The following is a 26,295-nucleotide window of genomic DNA, read 5'->3' as shown; positions in this document are numbered from 1 at the left end:
GAGGAAAAAAGAATTCAGAATCGCTGATATAACTCAATGGCATTCACTGCTGCAGAAAGTAATGAACGTTTTCCTTAGCAGCAGTTCATCTAGTGTCCTAGACTAATTGGAGACCATTTTCCAAGAAGAAAAGAAGGGTATGTGGTTCACAGCCACGCATCTGTGCACGGTGTGGAGAGCCATCCGCCTTGCCTTGTGCAGACTTTTGTGTGAGGAAAAGACCCCTCTTTGTTCCTCTGCCTGGTTCCTCGTGTGGCTTCTCTCGTAGGAAGAAACAAGGGGGAAATTAGATGGTTGGCAGTCCACTTTAAAGACGTACATTTTGTCTGAAAATTATGTGCTGCAGCTTGATCATAATATTCTGTGTCCGAATATCCTTAGACCTCCCGAAGAAGTAGAGTGCATATGAAATATCCAAACACTGATCCTGAAGCTGAGTCTTCTATCAAGTGAGCTGAAAATGTAATACCTTGAGAAACAATGGGGTGCCTTTTCTCATTTCTTCCATGTTAAGAAGGATACCCGATCAGAAATAGTAATTTTCACTTGTTGTATTAAAATCTCTAATACTACCTTTGAGTAGAAGGGACATTTCTTTCAGGGAAGGGTCAGTCAGCAGGGCGTGCATGCTGGAGGGTGATCTTTATGCTTCCCGGTGGTCTCGGCTTCCACGGAACCAGCCATCATGCTGTCTCATATATTCAAAAGCAAAGTTCTGAACTTTTAACTTTCATTTGGTTAGATATCAGTCCGTGGGGTATTTGGACACCCTATCGAATTTCTTCTCTCTTTTTGAAGGCAATCTTTCTGGTTTAAGAGCTGAAACCATGAAGAGTGAGGAAAGATTTTCGTTTAGTTTGAACTCAATGCATTTGTAAGTAAAGAGTTCAAAACTCTCCTTATTCAACTTCCTGACCTCCCCCCCCGCCTTTTTTTTTTTTTTTTAATATCACTGTGAATTTTCACTGCAGCAGGTAGATATCTCTAAGATCCTACAGGAGTTAAAATTCATTCCTTGGCCGGCAGAAAGTTTCTTCCTATTTAGGGAATACTGTGAACTTGCTCATAGCAGGTACCTAATAAATATTTCTTAATTTGATTTAATCTAAGATAATATCTCTGAGGACTATTTGGTAGCCAGATTCTTGAACATTCCTACAATATTTGTTTCTGATGGTTCAATTCTTAGAGGTGGAACTGAGGTGGGTGATTTTGAAATGATACTCATCTCTGGCTCCCTTTCTTATAACGTCAGAGACACAGCGGTCGGAGGTGACTTCAGGACAGAGTCCTGGATGCGTCCTCAGTCAGTGAAGCCACCCTAGGAATCTGAAAGGATCTATTCAAGGTTCTTGGATGGCTCCTGATGGCTCAGCTGAGATTTGTACCTCTGAGTTCGGCAGGACCCCCTGGTGCCATTTGATCTTCTTCATCTCCATGACACTGAACCTGAGAAGTCACATAGTCTGGCTGGCACCTTTCCAGACCACTTCCTCCAATGAGAAAAGAATAAGGAGGCTTTATAATAATGAAGAAAATACACTGCCTGTCTTGGGTCCCTAGCCCAGGCGAGAAGAGTACCTAGGTTCATCAGAGCCCAACAAGAGGGTGTGGAGATAACTCTGTTGCTTATAGGAATGACCGACCTCAGGGGAACCCATGGCTGATGCCAGCACGGATTGTTCTTGCCTCCAGATTAGCTCCATCATGGGCCAAAGAAGTCTGGGAAGAATTGGTGGCCAGCATAACAATTTCGAATACTCATCAAGCCCTAATCGTATATCCTGCACTGTTTTAAGGTCTACATTAATTCCTTTGATTCTTACAAGAACTCTACAAGGCCTATACTAAACTTCTTCCTCTTTTACTGATGAAGAAACTGGAGCAAAGAGATTTTAGGTAAGTTGCCCAAGGTTACACATTGTAATGGTGCAAAATTGTGTGAAAAGTCTTTGAAACTCTCTCTTTGAGAAGTGGAGTGTCAATCTCCTCCTCCCTTGACTTGAATCAGACTTAGGACCCAATTCTAATGATTGGAACGTGCTGGAAGTGATGGCACCTCTCACCACACTAGGATAAAAGACGTTGCCCCTTCTATCTGGTTCTCCCTCGGATTGCTCACTCTGGGGGAAGTTGTTATCATGTCTTGAGGACTACAAAGCAGCCTGTAGAGAGGCCCACGGGGAGGACCGATAACCAGCACCACGGTGCCCTCCATGTGCGTGAGCCACTCTGGAAGTGGGTTTTCCTGCCCCAAACCTTCTGATGACCGCAATCCATGACGGACCCTGAGCCAGAAATGTCCAGCTAAGCCACTTCTACATCTCTGAACTGTAGAAAATGTGACATAAACGTTTATTGTTTTAAACCACTCGGCTTGGGGTAATTTATTATGTATCAATAGATAACTAACGCACACAGTAATATCTAAGTGTCAGGGCCAAGATGCCAACCCAGAGGGTCTGAAAACAGTGCCCAGTTTACCACCGTACCATTCTGCCTCTGTTGATACAAAGGAGATCGTTTGGTGAGCTTAGATTCTGAAAAAAAATGTTCAAGGAGCACTTGGGTGGCTCAGTTGGTTAAGGGTCCAACTTTGGCTTAGGTCATGATCTCAGTTCATGAGTTTGAGCCCCACATCAGGCTCTCTGCTGTCAGGGCAGAGCCTGCTTCAGATCCTCTGTATCCCTCTCTCTCTGCACCCCCCCCCCGCCCTGATTCTCTCTCTCTCTCAAGAATACATAGATAAGCTTTAAAAAAAATGTTCAATAATTGGAAGATTCTTTCTTCCCAGCTGTAAGAAATTCTAATGTGTTTCTAAACATTTAGAAATCCAATGACGGCAATGCACACATTAGCTACATAGTCACTCCTTTCCGTGGATATTGAATAAAGGTTGGTTGAGGCCTTTTGACCTATCCTGCTTTTTCTAGACTCCAGGCAGACACTATCTTTCTGTTAGCACTCTACTTCAGACAAGCCTGTTAACACTATAATTAATCAGATTCCAGCTTATTCGCATGCCATTTCTAACCTATGGATACGCCACAGTCACCGTAACCAAATTAGATATGCGTCCAATCTATGGACCTCAAGTATTAGCTTTCTTTTTGTCACCTGTTACTTTTAGGCTGGGAGGAAAATATAAACAATTCGTCTCTTAGACAGGATCACTTCCGCATGTGGTTATTTCCCCGGTACACGTTCGTTGCTTAGGGCGGCTTGGGTGTCAGAAGGTTGACTCTCTGCTGCCACCTTGCGGACACAACAAACACTAGCGCCCACAGCGCTGGGCTTTGTACAGAGCGAATGCTCCGTCGGTGCCAGTTCTCTCTCTGCCAACACTCTCCACAGAAATTGTTAAACAGCTGTCAATAAATAACCATCATCTGACATAACGCCGCTGCTGGCAGCAAACATGCGTTCCCCCACTGCCCATTTTTCAGCATCGAGGTACTTGGAAGACCCGATCAGAGAATCAGAAGGCACTTGGTAACTAACGTCTTCATTTCTTAGAGTCAGGGAGACAGACAGCCTTAAGGACGGTCCAACCGGGAGGAGCTAACCCGACCCCGGGATCCTGACACTCATCGTCTCTCCCCAGGACAGAGGCCACAACACAGTCTCTCTGCTCCCCGTGGGTTTTCCACGTGGCCGCCACGTCACTCACGCCTCTGCTTAAAACCCGGAGTCAAGTCCAGTTTTCCACCAGCTAATACCGGAGCTGTTCACAACCTGAGCCTGGCCTAGCTTATCTCTCAGCGATCTTCGTGGCTTTCGATTTAATGACATTGAACTCCACGTACTGTCTGGAGCACCCCTCCTCTCCAGCTCCACACGCCCTTCCTAACTCTGAGGATTCGGCCGGGAGCTTGTCTCCTCTGGAATATCATTGTCCCACTCCACCTCTGCCTTTGCCGCTCCCCCCCCTTCACCACTAGAGTGACCCCTCACCTTCCGGGCTCCAGCCGCACTCTGAAGACATGCCCCGTGTCCCGAGCTGCTGTGACCACATTATCTGTTTGAATGCTGGTCTCCTCCAGTGTGGTCTGAGCTCTTTGACGACCAGGGCAGGATTACGTCTAACTTTGCGTTCCTGGTACCTGACAAACAGTAGGTGCTTCATAAACGAGGTAATGTACATAAAATATTTAGCACGTCACCTGACAACAGCCAGTGGTCAATTCAGGTTGTTGTTGCGGTCATCGTTAATTTGCCGAATGAAACCAAAGGTTCTCACGTACCCACAGCCAAAAAAAGAAAGGATTGGCTTTCTTCTTGGTAGCAACTAAAGAGAGGAAGGCTGAATGAAAAGAAAGAACCATAAGACACGCGTAGAAAACATGAAGAATCTAAAGACACTAGAGGGAAACAATGACATAGGCTAAATAATATGAAGTTGGTGAGAAGATCAAACAAAGCAGGGGGAATTTGACGAACTTTCCTAGCCGGCCAGATAGTCTCCGCTAGGAAAGTGACTTTGAGGGAAGTGGTAAATTCCCTATAACCTGAGTCATTAAACACTAGACCAGATTCACCACTTAAAAGCACACGGCAGCAGACGTCGGGGAAGCCGCTGAGTTAGTGGGCTTTTTCGTCCTTTAATTTCCCCGATTCGCTCACAAAGTATTTATCATAAGGCTGCAAAACATTCTTTACATCTTTTCCCATTTGTTCACCTTCATTTTTCTGAGGGAAAGGTGCACGGTATTAATATTTACTTAGCCAACATCACCCAGCAAGGGGACTGTGCAAGCCCACAGTGGCTAATATTTAACAAGAACACAGAGACGGCCATTTTACTGGAAACATTTTTTGACACAACCTGATTATTTTGCTTTGGTCTGTATTGGGCAGGGGTGGGGGTGGGGGGGGTGGGGGAGAACCTTGGGGCAGATTGCTACTGGGTGTTTGTTGATGTAGTCTTTGAATAAAATTGGTCGGCACACATTTTCTTAAGATAACAACCACACGACACGCAAGTTGTACTTTACTGCTCTAGCTCCCTTACTGCTTCCTTGTCTTTCCTGTCTGCTTTTTCTTTTTTCTTCTGATAGTTCCTAGAAACAAAGCCAGACACCAGAATAAAAGAGCTGATACTACTATTCTCTTCAGTTGTTTTCTGTAGCTTTTTAAATGTAGTCATATTTTTCTGACTTTGTTGATTCGAATTTTGCCTAAACAACATCTTTCCAAAGTATCTCCGAAAAGATTGTTTTAGATTATTTCCAGCTTTCGCTTGAGCTGGCATCTGGATGCTTTATTTTGTTTTTGGTGTATTAAAATGTAATACTACATTAAAAAAATAACTAAGTAATCAGCAATCAGTACTCACTTGAGCAAGCTCTGGGTGAGTGGGGGCAGGGAGGCTCTGGTGGGACCCTCTCATTTTAGGGACGAGTGAGCCACAAAGATGTATTACAGGGTCACAAAGCTGGTGGGAGTCAAAGCCTAGACTAGAACCCAGATGTCCTCATTTTTCATCTAGAACTTTTCCCGTGACACCAAGGATTAAGTGAGTAGAGACAACTGAGTTGTGTGCATTTTTTTTCTTTTTCCCAATCTACCTTTCAGCAATATAACCATAATAAAGATAAGAACTGCTAACATCCAATGAACGCTTACTTCATGCTTATCCCCAACCACAGATCAAATAGGAGAGGAACTGAGCATAATGTAAGTTGTACCAAAAACACTAAATACAGTTCTCGGATTTTTTCACAACCATATTTAATGAGTATCCCACGTTCTGTTCGAAACACCAGAAATAAGTGGCCGAACAATTTATTAAAAAGCAAACAAACAAACAAACATGAATTTCTAGTAGCAAAAAGAAGCCTTCCAAATGTACATTACATTTATAAAGTTTTAAAATTACATGAAGGTTGGGGAAAAACAGATAATATGGAAGATTCTGCAAGTCACAACTGAGATGCCCTTTGGCAGATATACACTCAGGGCTTACTGCCCTATTCAGAGTGCCAGGGAGGCAGTTGGATGGGCCTTTTCCTGCAGTTAGACAATCCTACTCCATGAAACGGAAGATCGTTCTGGAGCTTGCCCACTCAGCTGCACAACGTGCACCCATGTGGGTTCCCGCCGCCATTTTACACTGGCCTACTCAAACTTCTGAGAACCGTCGTGTTCCCTTGTGTGGTTGATTTTTAGGTTCATTTTCGCCAATAGATATATCATGGAGCAAACAAAAATGTCAATAGATAAATAATTTCCATTTCCATCAGGACTAATTTGAGTACGGGATGACAGGTTTACACAGGCTGACACAGCATTTCTTATTCTAAAGAACGTGTTCATGTTTCAATAACAAGGAGCTGCATATTAGGTGGATGGAACATAAGTCACAGGAAAGAATTAGCCTATTTCCACAAAACTACCAGCCTTAAAAGAGTCCTGACGGGAGTCAGGCGAGCGCCGAATTTCTCCGTTCCAATGACTACTCTCTAGAGAACCGATGAGTGACAGTGGCCTGGTTCTTTTAGAGACTGGGCACCTCCAATCTCCAATCAGACAATCTTCAGTTCAAGGTTTTGTTTTGTTTTGTTTTCTTCCTGTTCTAATCAAAGCAGGGGTGGACAGAGATAATTAGCTTCTAATTACTGAAAATCATGGTGTCCTGGCCTCTGTGGTGGTCAGCAGAAAAGTATCTTCTCTTCCTCTTGTCTGTTAGGAGCCTCACAAACAATCTCCAGAGCTCAGGGCTCCCCCTAGTAGGGAAATCCAGATCACCTCTCCCTTCACACAGCCAGGGGAGTCCATTGGGAAAATACTCACTGCTGCCTCAATCCAGGCCTAAGCCTCTTCCCAAGAAACAAGTGTAGGTAAATATCCCAAAGGAGAGGCACCCTCGGAAGACCTTCCTCCATCCTTCCTCTGGTTGCCTCTGAGACAGATTTGCTCTTTTCCCTTCCCGGCATTAGGATGGAGGGAGGCTGGAGAGGTAAGGAGAGCACAGGGTGGACAGAACTGTCTTTGATCCCTGTTCTGCCACCGGGGAAAAGTCCCTCAACCTCTCAGACCTTCCCGATTCTCATCTGGAAAACAGCGATACCACAATGTCTGCTTTGTGGGGTTGGGGAAACCCGGGGAGAGGCTGAGGTTCACGGCATCCCGTAGCTCTGCCTTGGTGCCTCTGGATCAAACACACGGGTCTTGTCGGACACCGAAACAATGCACAAAGGAGTGCCCGAAAGTCTCGCAGTGTGACCCGAGCGGGGCAAGCGCCTTTCCGAATCTGCCGGGAATAGGCCAGAGAGCCCGTTGGCTCTGTTAACCTGCCCAGTGATAGTCGGGGGACAGGCCCTGAGTTGTTCGGGAGCGGGGCGGTCCTCGTCCCTCAGCCTTGTATGGGACGCCCCCTAGTGGTGGCAGCTCTTTCCCCGCGCTCCCCTGAGTGGGTGGCAGCTGTGGGCCGCTGGGCCCCGCTTCTCCCCGTGACAGGAGGAGCGGTGCCTGCTTGAGCCCCGGAGAAGGCAGGACTTTTTCTCAGTGAAAATGAACCCTAAAAAGACGATTCATATCATCAAATGAGGTCTTGCAGAAACGAGAAGAGAAGACAATGAGGAACAAAGAGGGCAGTAACGACACGCTTCAGTTGTTACCAAACTTTTCAGTAATTAAAACCTGATTGGGAGAAATGAAAGCCCGTGATCCTAAGGCTTTTTCATTACGAGTAAGCCTTTTACAATTCATTCTCGAACCGTTCCTCTGAAAGCCAATTTGACAGCGGGCTTTGTTCAGTAGTCTGACTCATGGCTACAGCCACCCCGGGAAACACAAACGAATTTCTTTTTATTTTTAATATAATCAACTGGATTACTAAATAACGTAGAAAGGGAAAAAATGAACACACACACACACAATGGAACATAATACAGTCAGACTGGGGAGGCGATGGGACAAAAAGCATTGGGCCCAGTGACCGAAGGCTTGGCTTCAGTCCAGCTTCTTGTCACTTACGTAAGACAAGTCACTTAATTGTCTCTAAGTTTCAGTTTCTTTATCCGTAGAAGCAGGAACAGAAATAACATTGCACTCTGAGGACCTCAGTGGACAGACGACTGACGGGCCGTTCAGGAATAATGCTTTGTAAAAGCCCTGTACTAACGTTACAGCTCTTAGCGTCACTGTTGCCTGCCTCTGAGGACAGCTCCGTCAGCATGCGGGAGACTCGGGGTGGCTCATGTCGCCTTACGGGGCCCTGAGGGCAATGGTATTCTACTGACGGCCCAAAGAGAAAATGCAGCTAATATGTACAAGATAACAGCAGTAGCGGTGGGTGCTAATTACATAAATCCCCAAATTACCACCTGTGATACAACCAGAAAATGTTCATACCTTCTGGTATCTTATTGATGTCTCATTTTCTTTGCGGGACACATTTAAATCGTGAAGAGTACCAAGTAGCAAGCATCTTAGACCACAGCACAAGGAATTTTGGTTTAGCTGCACTTGGCAACGTGAAGGCACCTAGTTGCTGGGAGATGTTGCATTTTCCCTAAGGCAAGGAAGTTTGCCAATGTGCCCCACCAGGTGTTAAGGTACCCTGCCCGAGCATTTCCTCCAACCTCACCGATAGGAAAACTGAGGCTTAGAGAGAGCAACTAGTCTGTCCAAGTTCCCACAGGTCCAAATGATGCTCGTAACCGTTATTTCATACTGGACCGGACACAGGACACCGTGGGAGGAATCTGGAAAACTGCCAAAGCCACCACCTGGCAGGAGGGGGCCACGCGTTGGTTCAACCACTTTGGAAAGCAGTTTGGCATTCTCTGAAAGCCTTGAACGTTCTGACATGCTAAAATCCAGAAATTCCACTCCAAGGTAGAGAAATTCCCACGTATTTGTACTTTGCTTGTGTACCCAGGAATATCACGGAAGCCTTGCTCAGAGTGCAAAGCAAACAAACAAAAACACCTCGAAAACCCAAAGGTTCATTCGAGAGGGGGGTGGCTACAAAGAAGGTGTCACACAAGCGTATACAGCAATGGCTATGAATGAGCCAGAACTCTGGAGAGTTGCAGACATGAATCCTTCGCATGACACTACATGGAGGAGAAAGCTACAGAAGGCTACCTACGGAATGATACATGCGTATGTGATGGAACTTTCCAAAAAAATGAAGCGACAGGTCAGAACAAAGTTCAAGCAAATGGTGCCTTCGGAGGGCAAGGGTGAAACGAACACCCCCAGGTAGATGCGAACGCGTTGGGAACATTCTAGTGAGTTGGGCGACAAGTCCTTGGGTGACCGCTTTGTCCTGCTTTGTGCGACCACGTAAATTAAATCACTACTTTGCATGAGGTACCTATCTCATCATTAAAACCTCTGCTTTAAAGTTACCACGGGTAGGACGGGGGTACAGAGGCCGCCGCCTCTCATCCCCAGCCCGAGGCACCTAGAGCCTAGACGATTAACAGGGAAAACATGAGGCCAAGGTGCATGGCTCCGATTATCCGAGTTTGTTTTTCCGGCCCCTCCAAGCTAGGAGGCTACCTAGGGCTCCGGGTCTGGATAAACAACACCGCCGGCACAGCAGAGCGGATGACAAAGTTCTAGGCCACCCACACGGCAATCAAGAGCTCCGCTGGGTGGGCCAGAAATTGCAAATGTCCCTGCCCCTTGGCAGCAGTGAGCCACCTGTGGAGAGCAGCAGGGGCGGCCGCCGCGGCAGTGTTCCCGTGCTGGAGGCCCAGCTGCCCCCGGGGGCCAGCAGCTGAGTGCCAGCCAGCGAGACATGGACACCAGGCGCTCCAGCTGGGGCAATTTATGTGAGTGGATAATTGCACATAATAGAGTTAAAATATAATTGCCTCATTAAAATGGGTTACTAAATCTCATTGTGTGTGAGTGTGAAAGAGATAGACAGAGACACGTGTGTTAAACTGCGAGAAAACAAAATTGCATAAACGCATGTGAACGGGAGCAGTCGGAGCGCTTGACTGAGCCACCTCGACGGGAGGAGACCCTGGTGCCGGACGGAGCCTGCCGAAGGACTTGGGATGATGTCTCCTCGCACAGTGATGAGGGCTCGGGGTTGGGCCTCGCTAACGGCAGCCAGGTCCTATCCCTGCTGGGGAGTCTCCAGTTTGCAAGGTAGAGTCTTGGGTGGCAAAGATCTGCTCTGTCCCCTTCCCCGTCTCCGGTCTCCAGAGTCCATCGTGGCCTGGCTGCCCAAGCAACCGAGCTGTAGGGCAATCTTCACGCCTGCTCCCCTTCACGGCAGCTCTCTGAGCTGAACCTGGAGCCGTCTGCCCGGGTGACAGGTAAATCGAGGTACCAGAGAATAACTGTGAGGAGCCCTCGCCAACCTGTGAGGGGGCCCGCACAAGGGACAGTTCCTCCTCCTCCCTGTAAGAACGCACACCCGCGGTCCCTGGCTAGATTCAGCAAATGTCCCACTGTTCGAGCGCCCGGGGATACTGCTCTGCCGTCCTCACGGGTGGTGCCCCAATGCTCCCATCTGAGCACCACCTCCATTTCTAACACCCACATCACCAATGGCCCATGTGAGAGTTCCTAAATGGAGACAAATCCAGCTACTCACCTCCTCTGGATTATTTTGTTAAACAGTTATTTCTAAAATTAACTCTGAGCTCTCATCACCCCAAGAGCCACGCATGGTCATGCCTCACTTTGTTCTCGAGTTTCTAACGTGCACGCAGTCTGGCAATCACCACCTCTCCGTCTGGAAGGAGCAAAGTGAAGTTTTGTCTCAGAGCACTCACACATTAAAATGTCAAGGCTAATGAGTTATTTTCTTTTCAGTATTAGAAAGCAGATAAACATTAACAATCTGGTTCAGCAAGTGTCACGAACAAAACCCAAATCCCACGTCCAGGAGTGTTGACTGCGGCCACAGCTGAGGCAAGGGAATGGAGACGGGAAACGGCGGAAGAAGGGGAGAGAGGGGAGGACTGGACACCCGGCCCCAATCCGGGCACCGGACACTGACTGGGCCCCGTCCCCCTAACCAGCCTGTGTGACTGACTCACCTCCGCTGCTGAGTCCCTGACTTCAAATGCAGATTTTCACGTATATGAACAGATTTGTTTCGGTGCATGATTAAATACTCTCTTGATTCGTCAGATAAGTTCAGAAGTGCAAAAAAGGAGGAGGATGAGCGTTTTAATTACAAGCAATTCAGCCTGGCAAATAGAACTCTCAACCTGCCAAGTCCTGGGCTTCTAAAGCTCGCCAAGATCCCCATCTGCTTCTACGGGGGATTGGGGAGGGGGTGCTGATTCAAGTTCCCACAGAAAGAATTAGAAAATCTTGGACCAAACGCTTAGCTCTAACAAATAAAGAGCCTCGGTTCTGGATAAAAGTCAAATTGTGAAGATACCGCACAGCTCTGTTTTTTTGGGTTTTTGCGGGGGGTGGGGGGGCGGCTGTAGAACAGGGCGAGATGTAGACAGGGAAATGACAGAACCAGATTTCAGCTCATCTTGATGAAATTCTGGAGTTACAAAGGCTACTCTTGTTCCCTCAGGTTTTTTTGGGTGCGGGCCAGGGGTGCCTGGATGTCCATAATCCCTGAATGGATCTCCCTATCCTGCCCCCAGGCCCGGGTTCCTTGAGTGCCAGGATACCCAGAAGCCTCAGAATGGAGCCCCTGAAATGTTATGAAACGGGAATTGGCAACCCTTTCCTCGGAGGCTGCCAAACTGGAGAAAGAGCCGTGGAGGCACAGGAAAGGTGAATGCAATGTGCCATCTGGGTGTCATGACTCAGCTTGTAAGGTGCCCCCAACTGTGCACCCGCCACTCGAGTGGCAGGCAGATGGAGGGCAGATGGGCAAGAAGGGTGGGCACGGGGGCAGCATCGGGGAGGGTCCCTGGAAGCCAGCAGTGGCCGGGAGGCAGCTGCGGAGTCTCAGCCAGGCTGGCACTGCCATCAGGAAGCTTGGAGTGCCACCCCCTGGTAACTGAGCCAGGGGTTGGTTGCTAAATCCTGTAACAGAACCCTCCCTACAGGCACTTGGCATTTGAGCCTTAATGGTTTTGGCACGCGGCCTAATTACTCAGAATATGTGCACGGTTAGACAGTAATTCCTTCATCACGTTCCGTGAGTATCTGCACACAGCACAGAAGCTGTGATATTTTTATTCCAATAATTTCTTTGCCGACCACCAAACTTCTATGAAAAAGTCTCAGAGGCTATTAGATAGAAACCACCCTGAGTTTCACATTAAGTTGATGTTTCGGATTATGGACAGTTTGTATAAACCTCAGAACGTCCACCAAGGCAGAGAGTTGCCTCATTTCGTTCAAGAAACCATCGACAAAGAATGTGGCTACACTCAGTGATGAAAAGGATTCACATCATACACCGTCTCAGAACACTGGAAGCTGGCGTTCTTGCTTACGCTTGCTAACGCAATTATGCACCACAACTCACTGTGAGATAAGGTCATTTTGGTTCATGAAATCAGATTGTCTTAACAGGTTGATCTCGTAGAGATTCAAGTCAGATGCTGGTATTCCAAACACAGTCAGAGCCAACAGAATCCAAGTCACCCACCTGAGGGTTTGGGAGAAGAATAAAAGTGAACCATATGAATGGTAACTCAATGCGCTCTGCGAATTTAGCTTAATTTGCCCTGGGACCAAAGTGACGGGGGTTGCCAGGAGTTCATAGATCAACGACTGGCTTAACTGATAAGGCTACAGTTTATTTTTCTAACTGTAAAGTAGGACACAGGGGGCATGGCAGAAGGAAATCTATTGTCATCGTCAATCGTTCTTTTTATGAAACAAATTTTATTGCCTCGCTCCCTCGTTACAAATGTTAATAGTAAAAATACAAATCACATACTTCTGAGAAACTAAGGGTGCAAAGAAAAAAATCAGAATAGATAAAGTTGAAATGTCTAGAAATAGCCTCAAAACATGTAAGGCAAAAACTGAAAAAAAAAAAAAAACTAAAAAAAAAAAAGCAAACACACAATCTTAGTTAACATTTTTAACAAGTATCTCTCAGCAGCTGATGTAACATGCAGATAAAATACCTAAATCCAATAGATGATTTGAACAAGATTAACAACATTTATCCCCTCAACATGTATAGAACTCTGCACCCAATAACTAAGAACACATCCTTTCCAAATATAAAGGAGACATCCTTCGCTAAAATAGTATTCTGGGGGCGCCTGGGTGGTTCAGTCGGTGAAGCGCTGGACTCTGGGTCAGGTTAGATCTCATGGTTTGTGAGTTCGAGCCCCACATCGGGCTCTGCACTCATGGTGCATTGATGCGTTTGGGATTCTCTTTCTCTCCCCCTCTCTCTCTCCCTCTCAAAATAAAGGAAGAAACTTAAAAATAAATAAACTAGTATGCCGGACCGTAAAACAACTATGAACAAATATATACAGATTGATATACGATATACTGGCTGGCTACCGTGGAGTTAAACTTGATATCAATAATCAATAGATGACTAGGAAATCTTCATGTTTGGAAATACATTTTGAAGTAGTCCATGCGTCAAAGAAGAAATCACAATGAAAGTTAGAAAATATTTTGAGGTGAAAAACAATGACAGTATGCCATATAAAAACATGGACATGGCTAAGTTTATGTTTACACAGCAATACAGATATTTCAATGAATATATTACCAAAAAGAGTTTGAAAATTGATACTAATTTTCCTTGACCTACAATAGGCTTGTCTCATTAAATCCACTGTAAGTTGAAATCAGTTGAAAATGCATTTAATATACCTAATCTACTGAACATATAGCTTAGCCTTGCTAGCCTACCTTAAGTGTGCTCAGAACACTTAGAGTGGGCAAATCATCTAATACAAAGCCTATTTGAGAATAAAGTGTTGAATATCCCATTTAATTTCTAAAACACAGCACTGAAAGTAAAAAACACAATGGTGGTAAGGGTATCAGTTGTTTACCCCTGCGATTGCGAGGCTGATTGGGAGCTGTGGCTCCCTGCTGCTGTCCAGTATCACAGGAGAAGATCCTACTGCATATTACTAGCCCAGGGAAAGATCAAAATTCAAAATCTGAAGTACAGTTCCAACTGAATACATATTGCTTTTGCAACACTGCAAAGTCAAAAAATTGTAAGTTGCGCTATAGTAAGTCAGGGACCATCTGTATATGCATCTACTTCAAGAAGGTAGAAAATGAATGGGGAGCATTCGTGGCTCAGTTGGTTAAGTGTCCGACTTTGGCTCAGGTCATGATCTCACGGTTCGTGAGTTCGAGCCCCGCGGCAGGTTCTGTGCTGACATGTCAGAGCCTGGAACCTGCTTCAGATTCTGTGTCTCCCTCTCTCTCTGCCCCTCCCCCATTCACGCTCTGTCTCTCAAAAATGAATAAACATTAAAAAATAATTTAAAAAAAAGAAGGTTGAAAATGAAGAGCAAATAACAAAGTAAAAGGAAGGAAATAATAAAAATAGAGCAAAAAATCAATGAAATGTAAATAAAGATAATCAACCATGTCAAAACCAGACTCCTTGAAAACACTAACAAAGTTCATAACTCTTAGCAAGACTAATCAAGAAAGACAGAATAAATTATTAATACCATGTCCACAGACATTAAAAAAGATAAGGGGGGGGGGGTGCCTGGGTGACTTAGTTGGTTAAGCCTCCTACTCTTGATGTTGGCTCAGGTCATGATCTCACAGTTCCCTGAGACTGAACTCTGCATTGGGCTCAGGCTCTTGTGCTGACGGCATGGAGCCTGCTTAGGATTCTCTCTCTCTCTCTCTCTCTCTCTCTCTCTCTCTCTCTCTCTCTCTTTGTCTCAAAATAAATAAACTTTTTTTTAAAGGTAAGAACATTAAGGAGAACATTATGACAAATTTAGATGAAATGGACATATATATTCAAAAACAGAATTCATCAAAACTGACACAAGACAAAATGGGCCATATGAATACTCTTAAATATATTTTAAAAATCGAATCCAAAATTTAAAACTTCTCACAAAGACATCTCTAGACAAGTTGGCTGCTCTTGGAATTCTTCCAAGTACTTAAGGAAGAAGTAACAATAATCTTACACAAACTATTCCAGATAGGAGAAAAAGAGATTATGTGCTAATAGGTCAGTACAATCTTGCTACCAAAACCTGACAAAGATATTAAAAGAAAGGAAAATTACAGGGCAATCTGCCATGGGCATAAAGGAAAAACTATAAATAAAATATAAATAAATCAAACCAAGAGGTATATAAAAAAGATTGTTCTTTATAACCATTGGGTTTATTCCGGGAATGCAAAGTTGTTTTGACATTTGAAATTCTCCCCATTAAGCAAAGAAAGGGGGATAGAGACTACAGTTACCTAAAAACAAAAAACAAAACCTACATTTGATAAAATTCAATACTCATTATGATTTAAAGTAATCAAAACAAACCAGGGACAGAAGGGGACTTTCTTAATTTGATAAAGCTTATTTACAAAATATCAGCCTAGGAAAAGCTTTCCCTCCTTCCTCACATTTTGGAAAAAGACAAGGGCGATCGCTATCACCACTTCTATTCAACACTGTACGTGTTGTACTGGTTGGACACTGCACAGTGTCATAGAGCCGGAAAGACTAACAAGAAAGAGTAAAACTGTCATTCATCATAGACTGTGTGACTGAATTTACAAAGTTTACACAAGCATCTACAAATACCATTTGGAATTTACTAGTAAATTTAGCAAGATCACTAGTCAATATACAAAACAAAACTAAATCCAGTGGTTTGTACAAAAAGAGAAAAGAATACAATCGGTCTGGGATCATCCCAGGAATGCAAGAGTGACCTATGATCAGAAAAACTACACATGTCATTTACCACATTAACATTAAAAAAGAGAAGAGCCATATGATCATTTGATGCTCTCTGGTTAATCTACTGAAAACCTACAGCAAACGTAATTCCTAATGGTGAGATACTGGGAACATCTTTAAAATCTGAATTACAAAAAGTGTCCATTATCATTGCTCTGGGTTAACACTGGGCTGGAGGTCCTAGTCAGCACAGCAAGACAACAAAAGAAATGAAGGGCATAAAGATTGTCAAGAAGGAAACAAAACTGTCATCTAGTCTCAAATAATATAAATGTCTATATAGAACCCCCCCCCCAATCATTAGATGTGAGCTAAATGCTTAGATCTAAGGTAATCAATATAGAAAAATCAATTCTGCTTCTATACACAGCAACAGATAATTTTAAAATGTAATTAAAAAATAGATACCATTTACACTAGGAATGAATATAACAGTTTTCTCAGATTTATATGAAGAAACATCCATTTTTTTTGAAGAGCACTAAAACTACTGCAATGTAGGGACAATATAACGTGTTCATGATTTGGATTATTAACCTTCATAAAGATATTCATTGTACCCCAACCGATGTATAGGGTCCAAGTAATCCCAACCATATTCCCAATGGCTGTTTGCGAAGTAGAAGTTGATTTTAAAACCCAAGTGGAACCACAAAGAGCCAAGAACACCTGAGGCATTCTAAATGAAAAAGACAAAATGGAACATCCTACCAAATATCAAGATTGTGAAGTTATAATATTAAAATATTTGTTATTGGTGCAGGAATAAGTAAACCTACGGAAAGAATGTGAGAAAGATCCAGCAGTGTATCCACATACACAAAAATTTGATTCACGACAGAGACGGCAGGAGTCTCACCCACTGTATCACACACAAAGTAGGAGGCAATACTAATTCTGCATCATCTCCTGATACCTGTGGTTACCAAGAGCAACACCATGGCTAACGAGTTACCACTTGCAAGGAGAAATCACAGGTAAGTCACAGGAGTGTATTTGCACATTTGCACGGTTTCTGCAAATTCCGTTAGGATTTATTATCGTATGATTCATTGCATCAACCTGTTAACACTCGGTGGGTGAGTGATTTCTTTGTAGGATTGAGAATGAAGGCAGGGTAACTGGACCTGGTTTTTTCGCTTTTGTTGTGTTTAATGCCAGCCTTCGGGCTTTTGAATGCTTGCTTGCTTACATCGTTGTTTATGAAAAGGCGCTCTGAAACACAGTTTTGAAGCGACAAAGATTCCTGGTCTTCTATCAAATACAGATTGCGAGTCTGTCAAATACTAACCAAATCTTTGGTTTCCTTTTTTAAGACTTGGCTTCCTAGGCAAATCCATTTTTCTACCTCAGTGTATTCCTCATTACCCTTTTATATTCCATCTGAGGCCTGGCTTGCAGATAGAAGCCAGCTCTTGTCTGAATTCCCCAAACTAGGATCATACATATGATATCCCTAGACAGGCTCATGGCATCTCAACACATGAGACCTAACTTTAATGCTGGCTTGCATAAGAAAAATCGCTCTTGTTTCTCATCATTCTGCTTTTAGTAGGCAAAAAACTAATGTTTGCTCCGGTGGAATTTCAGATCTTGACATTGATGGAAATAAAGAGAATATTCAAGTAAATTAATTTCCTGCTGGCAAAGCTATAAACTTTCAAAATCCTGGATTGGCTGGGACTTTAACTGTTTAACACATACTATGAAAAAACACTTTGTCAAAAGATGATATATCCTCTCAAAGCATGCAAATATTTCATATGGATATTTTCAGACCTATCAAAAATTTTCCCAATTCACCTTATCTTCATAAGTTTAGTATCATTTATTTTTACGTACTAAATTATCACTTCTAGGAAGGTTTTTTTTTTTAAGTGCTAGTAAAGTTTTTATTTTTGACATCAATGTTAGTTGAATTTGATAGACTTAAATGATTATTATATTTATTTCTTAGCCAATTTATAGTAACTTCATATGTGGATCTGAAAACACATAATTATATCATCTATCTGCAGAAGCACATTCTAAGGGGAGATAAATCCATATTTTCAAGATAGTTGTGCTGAAATATAATTATAGCCCCAAAGTAACCATACGTAGATCTGTGTATTTATATTATTTAAGCAGTATATTTAACTAAATAAGAGAAAGAAACTGACCTGCTCCAAGTATTCAACATTATTATGTGACTCCGCATTTTACTATCTATTTTAAAATCTATATTGTACAGAAGGTGAAAATTTGTTGCCTATTTAATATAAAGTCACAAAGATTTACACCTATGTTTCCTTTTGAGCGTTTTAGTTCTTAACTTTTACATTGAGATCTTTGACCCATTTGAGCTAATTTTTGTATATGGCATGAGATACAGGTCCAACTTCAATTTTTTTTTTAAAGATTTTAAGTAATCTCTACAAAGTAGGACTCAACCCCATAACCCCGAGATCAAGCGTCGTGTGCCCCACTGACAGAGCCAGCCAGGTGCCCCAGGTTCAATCTTTTTGCGTGTGGATTCCCAGCTTTTCTGGTGCCATTTGCTAAAAATAGTATCCTTTCCCCATTGATGGGTTTTGGCAGCCTTGTAAAAAAATCAGTTGACGATGGATGTATGATTTTACTTCTGAACTCCAAATTCTATCCCATTTATGTCTGCCCTTATGTCAATATCACACTGTTTTGATAACTGTGGAATTGTAGTAAGTTTTAAAATTGGGAAGATTCAAGATTGTTTTGGCTATTCATGGTCCCCTGTATGTCCATATACATTTTGGGATCAGCTTGTCTATTTCTGGATCAAAAAAAAAAAAAAGGGCAAATGACATTTGATAGGAACTGCATTGAATCTATAGATTCGTTTGGGGAAGATGGTCATCTTAATACTGAGTCTTCATCCATGAACATAAAATGCCTTCCCATCTGTTTGGGCCATCTTTAATTTTTTTTCAACAGTGTTGGGTAGCTTGCAGTGGGATAAGTATATCACTTCCTTGGTTAAATCTATTCCTAAGTATTTTACACTTTGTGGTGCTACTGTAAATGGAATTGTTTTCTTACTTTAATTTTCAGATTGTTCATTACTAGTGTATAGCGTCTTTTTCACAAGTGTATTCAAACACATCTCTACATGCCTTACATAATGGCTAGCCCATCCAGCCGCTGAAACACTATTTTTCTATTCTATATTTTCTCTATGTCTGTCATAATCTTTATTATTCCCTTCTTCTTGTTTTCAGTGTCGTTTAGTCCTTTTTCTAGTTTTTTTTTTTTAAGGTGTAAAGTTGGGTTAATTTATTTCTTCTTTAATGTAAGCTATCCATTTTCTTCTGAGCACTGTTTTTGCTACATACTGTAAGTATCGGTATGGGGTTTTATACCAAACTTTCATACATCTCACAGTTTTCTCTAATTACTTTGTTATTTTCTTTCTAACCCACCGGTTATTTAAGAGCATGTTGTTTAGGGCCGCCCAGGTGGCTCAGTCGGTTAAGCGTCCTGCTTCATTCAGCTCAGGTCACGATCTCATGGTTCGTGAGTTTGAGGCCCCCCCCCCCGTTTGAGCCCCCCCCCATATCGGGCTCTGTGCTGACAGCTCGGAGCCTGGGGCCTGCTTCGGATTGTGTGTGTCCGTCTCTTTCTGCCCCTCCCCTGCTCATGCTCTCTCTCTCTCAAAAATAAATAAGAAACATTTAAAAAGATTATGTTGTTTAGTTTCACCTATTTATTTTCGTTTTGTTAATGGTTTCTAATTTTGTGTCATTGTAGTCGGAGAAGATACTTTGCATGATTTCAATCTTTTAAAATTTACTGAGACTTGAGATGGGGCCTAACACACGGTCTGCTTTGGAGAAAGCAGAGAGCATGTGGACTTGAGAGAAATGTGTACTGTGCTATCAGATGGGGTGCTCCACTGATGTCTATTAGGTCTAGCTGGTTTACAAGTGTTGCCCGAGTCTTCTGCTTCCTTGCTATTCTTTCTTTGTTAATTCAAGTGGCTGTCTAGTATCCTTTCATTTCAGCTGCAAGGACTACCTTTAACATTCTTTAGGGCAGGTGTGATAGTTTTTGTTTATCCTGAAATGTCTTAAGTTTGCCTGTATTTTCACATGCAGTTTTACTGGCAATAGAAATGCTTTTTGGCCTCTATAGGTTTCTGATGAGAATTGTAATAATTATATATATATATATATATAAATATATATGTATTTATATTATATATTATATATATATAAATCTCCTATCCTATCCATATATATATATTTATATTTAATTTATATAATTATATATATATAATTATATAATTTATATATATGTATTTAATATATATATATAAATCTCCTATCCATATATATATATATATGTCCTATATATATATATCCTATATATATACATATATATAGGACAGGCAGAGGAAGAGAGAGAGAGAATGAGAGAGAGAGAGAGAGAGAGAGAGAAGAGACCCCAAGCAGGCTCCACACTCAGCACAGAGCCCGACACGGGGCTGGATCCCATGACCCTGGTGGCATCATGACCTGAGCCAAAATCAAGAGTCGGATGGATGCTCAACTGACTGAGCCACCCAGGTGCCTCAAAGCATCGTGATAATCTTATTGTAAATCACATGTATATGATGAGTTATCTTTCTTTTTGCTTTCAAAGTCCCCTCTGAGTTTTTGGCTTTTGATAATTTAATCGTGATGTGTCTCAGTGTGTATCTTTATCTGGGCTTGGTAAACTTCTTAAACGTGTGTGATTAAATTTTCAACAAACTTGTACACTTTCTGAAAAAAATATTTCTTCAAATATTTTTTTGTCCCCTTTCCCCTTTCTTTTCCTTCCAAGACACCCATTGTGTGAATATTGTTGATAACATCTCACAGGTCTCTGAGGCCCTGTTCACTTTCTTCTATTCTTTTTTCTTTCTGTTCCTCAGATTGCATAATCTTTATTGATCTAACTTCAACTTTGCTGATTCTTTTTACTGACTGTTCACAGCTGTCCAACTCCTATAGTGGATTTTTAAATTTCAATTATAATTTTCAACCCAAGATAGTTATACTTTTTATAAAATTATGACTTTAAATTATAATTTTGATAAGTTTATAACTTTATGAAAACATCTTTTCCAATTTCTACCTCTTTACTGATATTCTCTGTTTGAGGAGGCATTGTCCTCATACCTTCCTTCAGTCCCTGAACACATCTAAAATTGCCGATTTAAAGTCTTTGTCTACTAAGTCCAACATCTGGGCTTCTTCAGAGACAGTTTCTACTGAGTGCTCCCCCCCACCCTCCCCGTGTTCTGGCTGTCCTTTAGGTATCTTGTAAACAATTTTTCTTGAAAAGTGGGCATTTGGAACATTACAATGCACACATTCTGCTGAAATCAGATTCTCCTACCCTGCACCTCAGAGTTTGCTGTGGTCGGTGCTTTTTGTAGCTGTTGTTGTGTGTGATTTTGCTAAACGCATCCTGTAACATTGACAATTGCTCTGCTGTGTGTGACCACTTAAAGTGGTCCATTAGCTTAGCAGTCTGCTAACAATTGGACAGAGATTTCCTTACGTGTCTGGAACCAAAACAACCTTCCAGTCTTGACTGGGGTGTGCTGTGATGAGCGTTGGGGCTTGCCTTCAAGATGCAACCAGAGGTGACAGCTTAGGGTCTCTCTGGTCTTTTCTGGGCATGCAGTCCTAAACAACACATACATAGCTTTCTAGATTTCCAAGGATATGTCTGGGTTTTTCCATGCCTTTACGGAGATCTCACTGCTAACCTTCCTTCCTAAGCTTTTTGCTTAGTCTATTGTTCATCCCTATGCTTATCTATTGCTTCAGGCAGAAGAGAAATGTACGCCCCCTAACTCTCCCCCTATCCTGGGGTGGTGACTTTAGCATTGGAAATGTTCCAAGTTAGATGAGATAAATATAAGCTTTTAGAACAGGAATCTTCTGGGTAGGCATGAGACAGATAAAATAAAAACATTCTTTGCAAAAGGCTACTGCTAAGCTTGGGAACAAGGCACAGGGCTAGCTTAAAATTCCACAAAGCATGCTGTTATCAAGACTCAGCTTTTTTTTTGTTTTTGTTTTTTAAGTATAACCTGACTTGCTGTGAGTTAGTTTCTAGAGTTCTAAAAAAAATTGTTTTCGGTGGTTCTTGGGGGCCAGTTTTATTGTTGCTTTTACGGAGAGTCAGAATTTTGGGATTCCTTAATACAGTTTTACATCTTAACTAGCTAATTAATGTAACCTAGTCAGTATGTTCATCTCAGAATGAGAAACGTACACTTGTGCTTTAAAGCCTTCTTTTCTGTGCTATCAGCCTCTTAAATATCAAGTACATACATCTGGCTGTTACAGAGGATGGTGTTAGTTTCATTTTTTGCCTCTCACCTACATTCAAAAACCCTCGATGAAACAGCATTATGTTTACTTAGAATACATGTGACCATTTTTGTGCAAGACAGGGATACAATGATGGATGCACATTTTAGCAAGCTTTTAAAATCCTGTTTATTACAGAGCCTGGTGTTGGTAGCTACTTAATAAACTTGTTTAATAACAACAACAAAAAAAAACAACTAGTTAACATATATTGAATTCTAACTCTTACCCCAGGTCATGAGCTCAGCAAGTTTTTAGAAATATTTTTAAATTGTAAAATATACAGGTAAGAGCTCATGTGGGGCGCCTGGGTGGCTCAGTTGGTTGAGCGTCTGACTCTTGATTTGGACTCAGGTCATGACCCCAGGGTCATGGGATCGAACCCTGCACCAGGCTCCACACTGAGTATGGAGTCTGGTTAAGAGTCTCTCATTCTCTCCCTCTGCCCCTGCCCCTGCTTGCATGCACTCTTTCTCTTAAAAAAAAAAAAAAAAAAAAAAAAAGAAAGAAAGAAAAATTAAGGTAACATATATGTAAATTTTAGAGATTTAAATGAACACTCAGGTACCAACAACCCAGTGTAAGAGAGCATTAATAACTTTGACAGATCTGCTGCCTCCCTCCTCAGAGATCGTCTTGAATTCCATGCTAATCATTTCCTATATTCTCCTCATAGCTCTATCACACGTGCACCCATGATATACGACTGGTGTACATTAACGTACAATTTTGTTTTACCTTTTACAAAAAAAAAATTCTATAAATGGACTCATACTCTTCTATAGTTTTTTCTTAAATATTATTTGAAAATCATTCATTTTTCAATACTGTAGAATATTCCATTATATGGATAGATCTAAGGACACCTGAGCTAACAGCAGTCAGGAAAGGCTAGGCTATGCTGAGGTAATAACTCCTAAGGGGAGGAAAAAAGACATTCCAGGATCAAGCCCTAAAGTATGTCAACCTTTAAAAGTTGTATAGAGGCAAAAGAACCAGGGAAGGAAGTCAAAAAAGGGTTTGGCCTGAGAAATAGAAGGAAAACTAATAGAAAGTGGTACCACAAAAGCCTGGAAAACAACAACAACAACAACAGTATTTCAAATAAGGATAGTGAAGAATCCATTGGATTTGACACTATGTAACAGTAGGAGGATCTCATGAGGTTTAGTTGTGCTGTGCGGTGAGAGGCTGAAGCCTCACCGGGGGGATACTTTAAAGACACAATGGCAGGGGAAGTAGAAGACAGCAGGTGTCAACAACCACAAAAAGAAGCTGAGAGATGACGGTGTTGGGATCTGCAAGGTGCAGAGTTGTTTGTTTGCTTTAAAAACATTATCAGCACTAGAGCACTGTATATGCTACTGAGGATAATCCTCCGGACAGGCCACGGAGCTGCGGGAGCAAAATGAAGGGATAACTCAAGAGACAAAAAGTCTCTGAAAAGGTGAAAAGAAAGAATCCAGAGTGCGAAGGAAGGGAAGAGCCTATGACAGGACGAGGGGCAGTGTCTCCAAGGCAGAAGGAGGAAAGACGGAGAAGGCGAGTGCCACATTCGAAGGTAGGAAAATAGGGGAGCTTAATCTAACAGCTTCTATTCTCTCTCTGAACTACGAAGGTCTTTACCTAAGAGTGGGGTGGAAAGTCATCTTGAAAAGCAGAGAGATGAGTTTAGCCAAGAGACGGGAGGTAGAACTACAAGGCAATACTGAGTGCCATTTGAAGACTGTGAACATGAATTTAAAAAGTCAATCGGTCCATTTATGTGATTTTTCTCAGGTAACGTTCACTTGTTCAAGTTCAGGTGCAGAGAAAGACACCGAAGAGAAACCTTCAATAAGAGAAGGTTTTTGCCAGGCAAATACTTTTCTCTGAAGAAAAGGCTGACACGTATTGACTAAGGTTATACTTAAGCCACATCAAAACAGTTTAAATTGCAAACTATGAAGTCTATGGCAAATACAAGCGTTATGTTCATGGATTAGCACGTACAGTCTTTTGTTTTAACTTCGTGCTCAAGGTTATACTGATAGTACCTTCTGCTCACCCATCTTCCACTGCTTATCTCAACTTCGCCCTACCCTGTAGCTCCCTTTCTATTTGTACGTTTTCTGGAAACACAATGATGAGATATATAAAAACACTGCAATTATCACTGTTCTAGAAATAGTTTTAATATGTTGAGAAAACCATGTAAAAAGACAAATACACCTTTTTCCCAGAAAACAAAGGAATTCACTGATGGCAAGGTAGCAATCTTTTCTTCACAGTGGAAATAAATTATATAAAATTTAAGCTCTTGATTTATATCATACTTTATTTTTTTATCTTTTCTATATCACACATACTCATTGAAGGAAAAAGACTGTGAAAGCTCAGATTCATACCAAAAGAGGTAAGTAACTGCTCTGCCTCCAAAATAATCATATTAATATAAACAATTATAAATTTCAGACAGGTGAACAGGCCACGTTCTGTAAATACTAACACATTATACATTGCATATCATATAAACATTAGTTTTATCTTACTACTTTGCAAAATATTTTAACTTTGTCCATTTTTTCCTTATGCCTCAGTTTTCTTGCTTGTAATTTAGGGACTGACCTCTTTTTATAGATTTGCCAGAAATTAAGATATTTTGCTAAGAAGAATTGTCTTTGAAATCTTATCAACAAAGTACTGAGATTTATTTTTTTGAAAAACAAGGTGATTCTGAATCTTACTCATAAGTAAAGTTCTAAATTCAGAGCCCCAATCATTCTCTGTGAGCCGTCACCAGGGGGACAGATACACCGTCAACGAACAATTGCTACTCAGAATTTTCCCGCCTGCGTTAGAGCAGGTCATTATTTCTTTGGTTTGAACAAGAGATAAAATTTGTAGTTGGCTGGGTTTAGAGCTCATATTATGTAAGAAGTATCTATCGTTAAACACTAGACTTACAGGCATATAGGATGCCTATATTCCTAACGTCCTTTCGAAGTGCTGAACTTCACCGTGAGTTCAGTCCAGGGCGCGCACAGAGAGAAATCCACCCTGTTTAAATTACTTCTCTCTCTTTTCCCACTTTTTGCTACGTGTATATTTCTCCTCCTCAGTTTAAATATATCCACTCACATTAGTAACTAATAAGAAACCAAATTAATCTTTAAGTAAAGAGACGTTATGTCACATCTTCATAACTAATTCTTCAGTTTCAACAAGTTTCTTATGTATGATTAATTTGGAACTGATGTCGTAAAGAAAACTCCCTCAAACCTCTCATACTTCTTTTTTCCATACATTTATATTCCCGAAAACTGCCGAACCGGGGAGGTGGCTTGCAGAGAACAGAGCATCTCTACGTAAGGGGCAGATACAGAGCAACACAACCCAGGTCAGCATGAAATTACTTCCTGTTATTGTGACCAAAGAAATTATCGAGACCTACAATGAAATGATACAAAGAGAATCATAACCGTCAAATTTCAGAGCAAAGAGCACCGACTGAAGAACAAGAACACCTTCCGAGTTTTAAGGGAGGCGATATTTCGCTGACACATTCAAATAAGAGGATCAGGAGAGAAGGGTCTGCACTTGCTGTGGCGATCGGTGTAGAATGCTCTCCGGATCTTTGTATTCGTTGACTGGATTCATCACAGCGGCATACACTTCCCCATAGGCTCTGCAGACTAATTCTGTAGATTGTTTTATGATCTGCTCTCTAGTGATAAGCAAACAATATGTGAACACACACCGGAAAGTAAAATACTAAGGATAGTAAGAAGCTTCATATTTGAACCAATGCATTTCACTTTCATAATTATCACATACATACTACAAAGAAGTTAGTGTACAACCACACAAGTGACTTACTTTGGTTTGGGAATAAAACACACTATTTTATATTCGTTATTTATTCATTGTTGCAGACGGGCAGGGACTATGTTCACAGCTGTATCTTTATGATTACTAAACAAGAAATGGAAACTGTGACCTATCATCAATGTGCTGATTTTGCAAATGTGACTGATAACACATTAACCTTGAAGAAAGAGGCTTATAATTATTCATACTTGCCAACACTTCAAACCTCAGAATAAC

General features: G+C 41.8%; 1 protein-coding gene across 1 annotated transcript in view; it reads right to left on the bottom strand.

The window, feature by feature from the left end:
- Window positions 1–24,508: 24,508 nt before the first annotated feature.
- Window positions 24,509–26,295, bottom strand: part of COG6 (component of oligomeric golgi complex 6) — an 81,730-nt gene continuing 79,943 nt past the window's right edge. Inside the window, exon 19 of the mRNA XM_043577829.1 lies at window positions 24,509–25,915. Coding sequence (XP_043433764.1) covers window positions 25,768–25,915 — 148 coding nt within the window. The 3' untranslated portion in view covers window positions 24,509–25,767. The remainder of the gene's footprint in view (window positions 25,916–26,295) is intronic.

Source organism: Prionailurus bengalensis, chromosome A1 (assembly GCF_016509475.1).
Source record: "Prionailurus bengalensis isolate Pbe53 chromosome A1, Fcat_Pben_1.1_paternal_pri, whole genome shotgun sequence".
NCBI lineage: Eukaryota > Metazoa > Chordata > Mammalia > Carnivora > Felidae > Prionailurus > Prionailurus bengalensis.
Note: the sequence above shows the minus strand (reverse complement) of the source record. Positions and strands in the feature narration are given on the sequence as shown.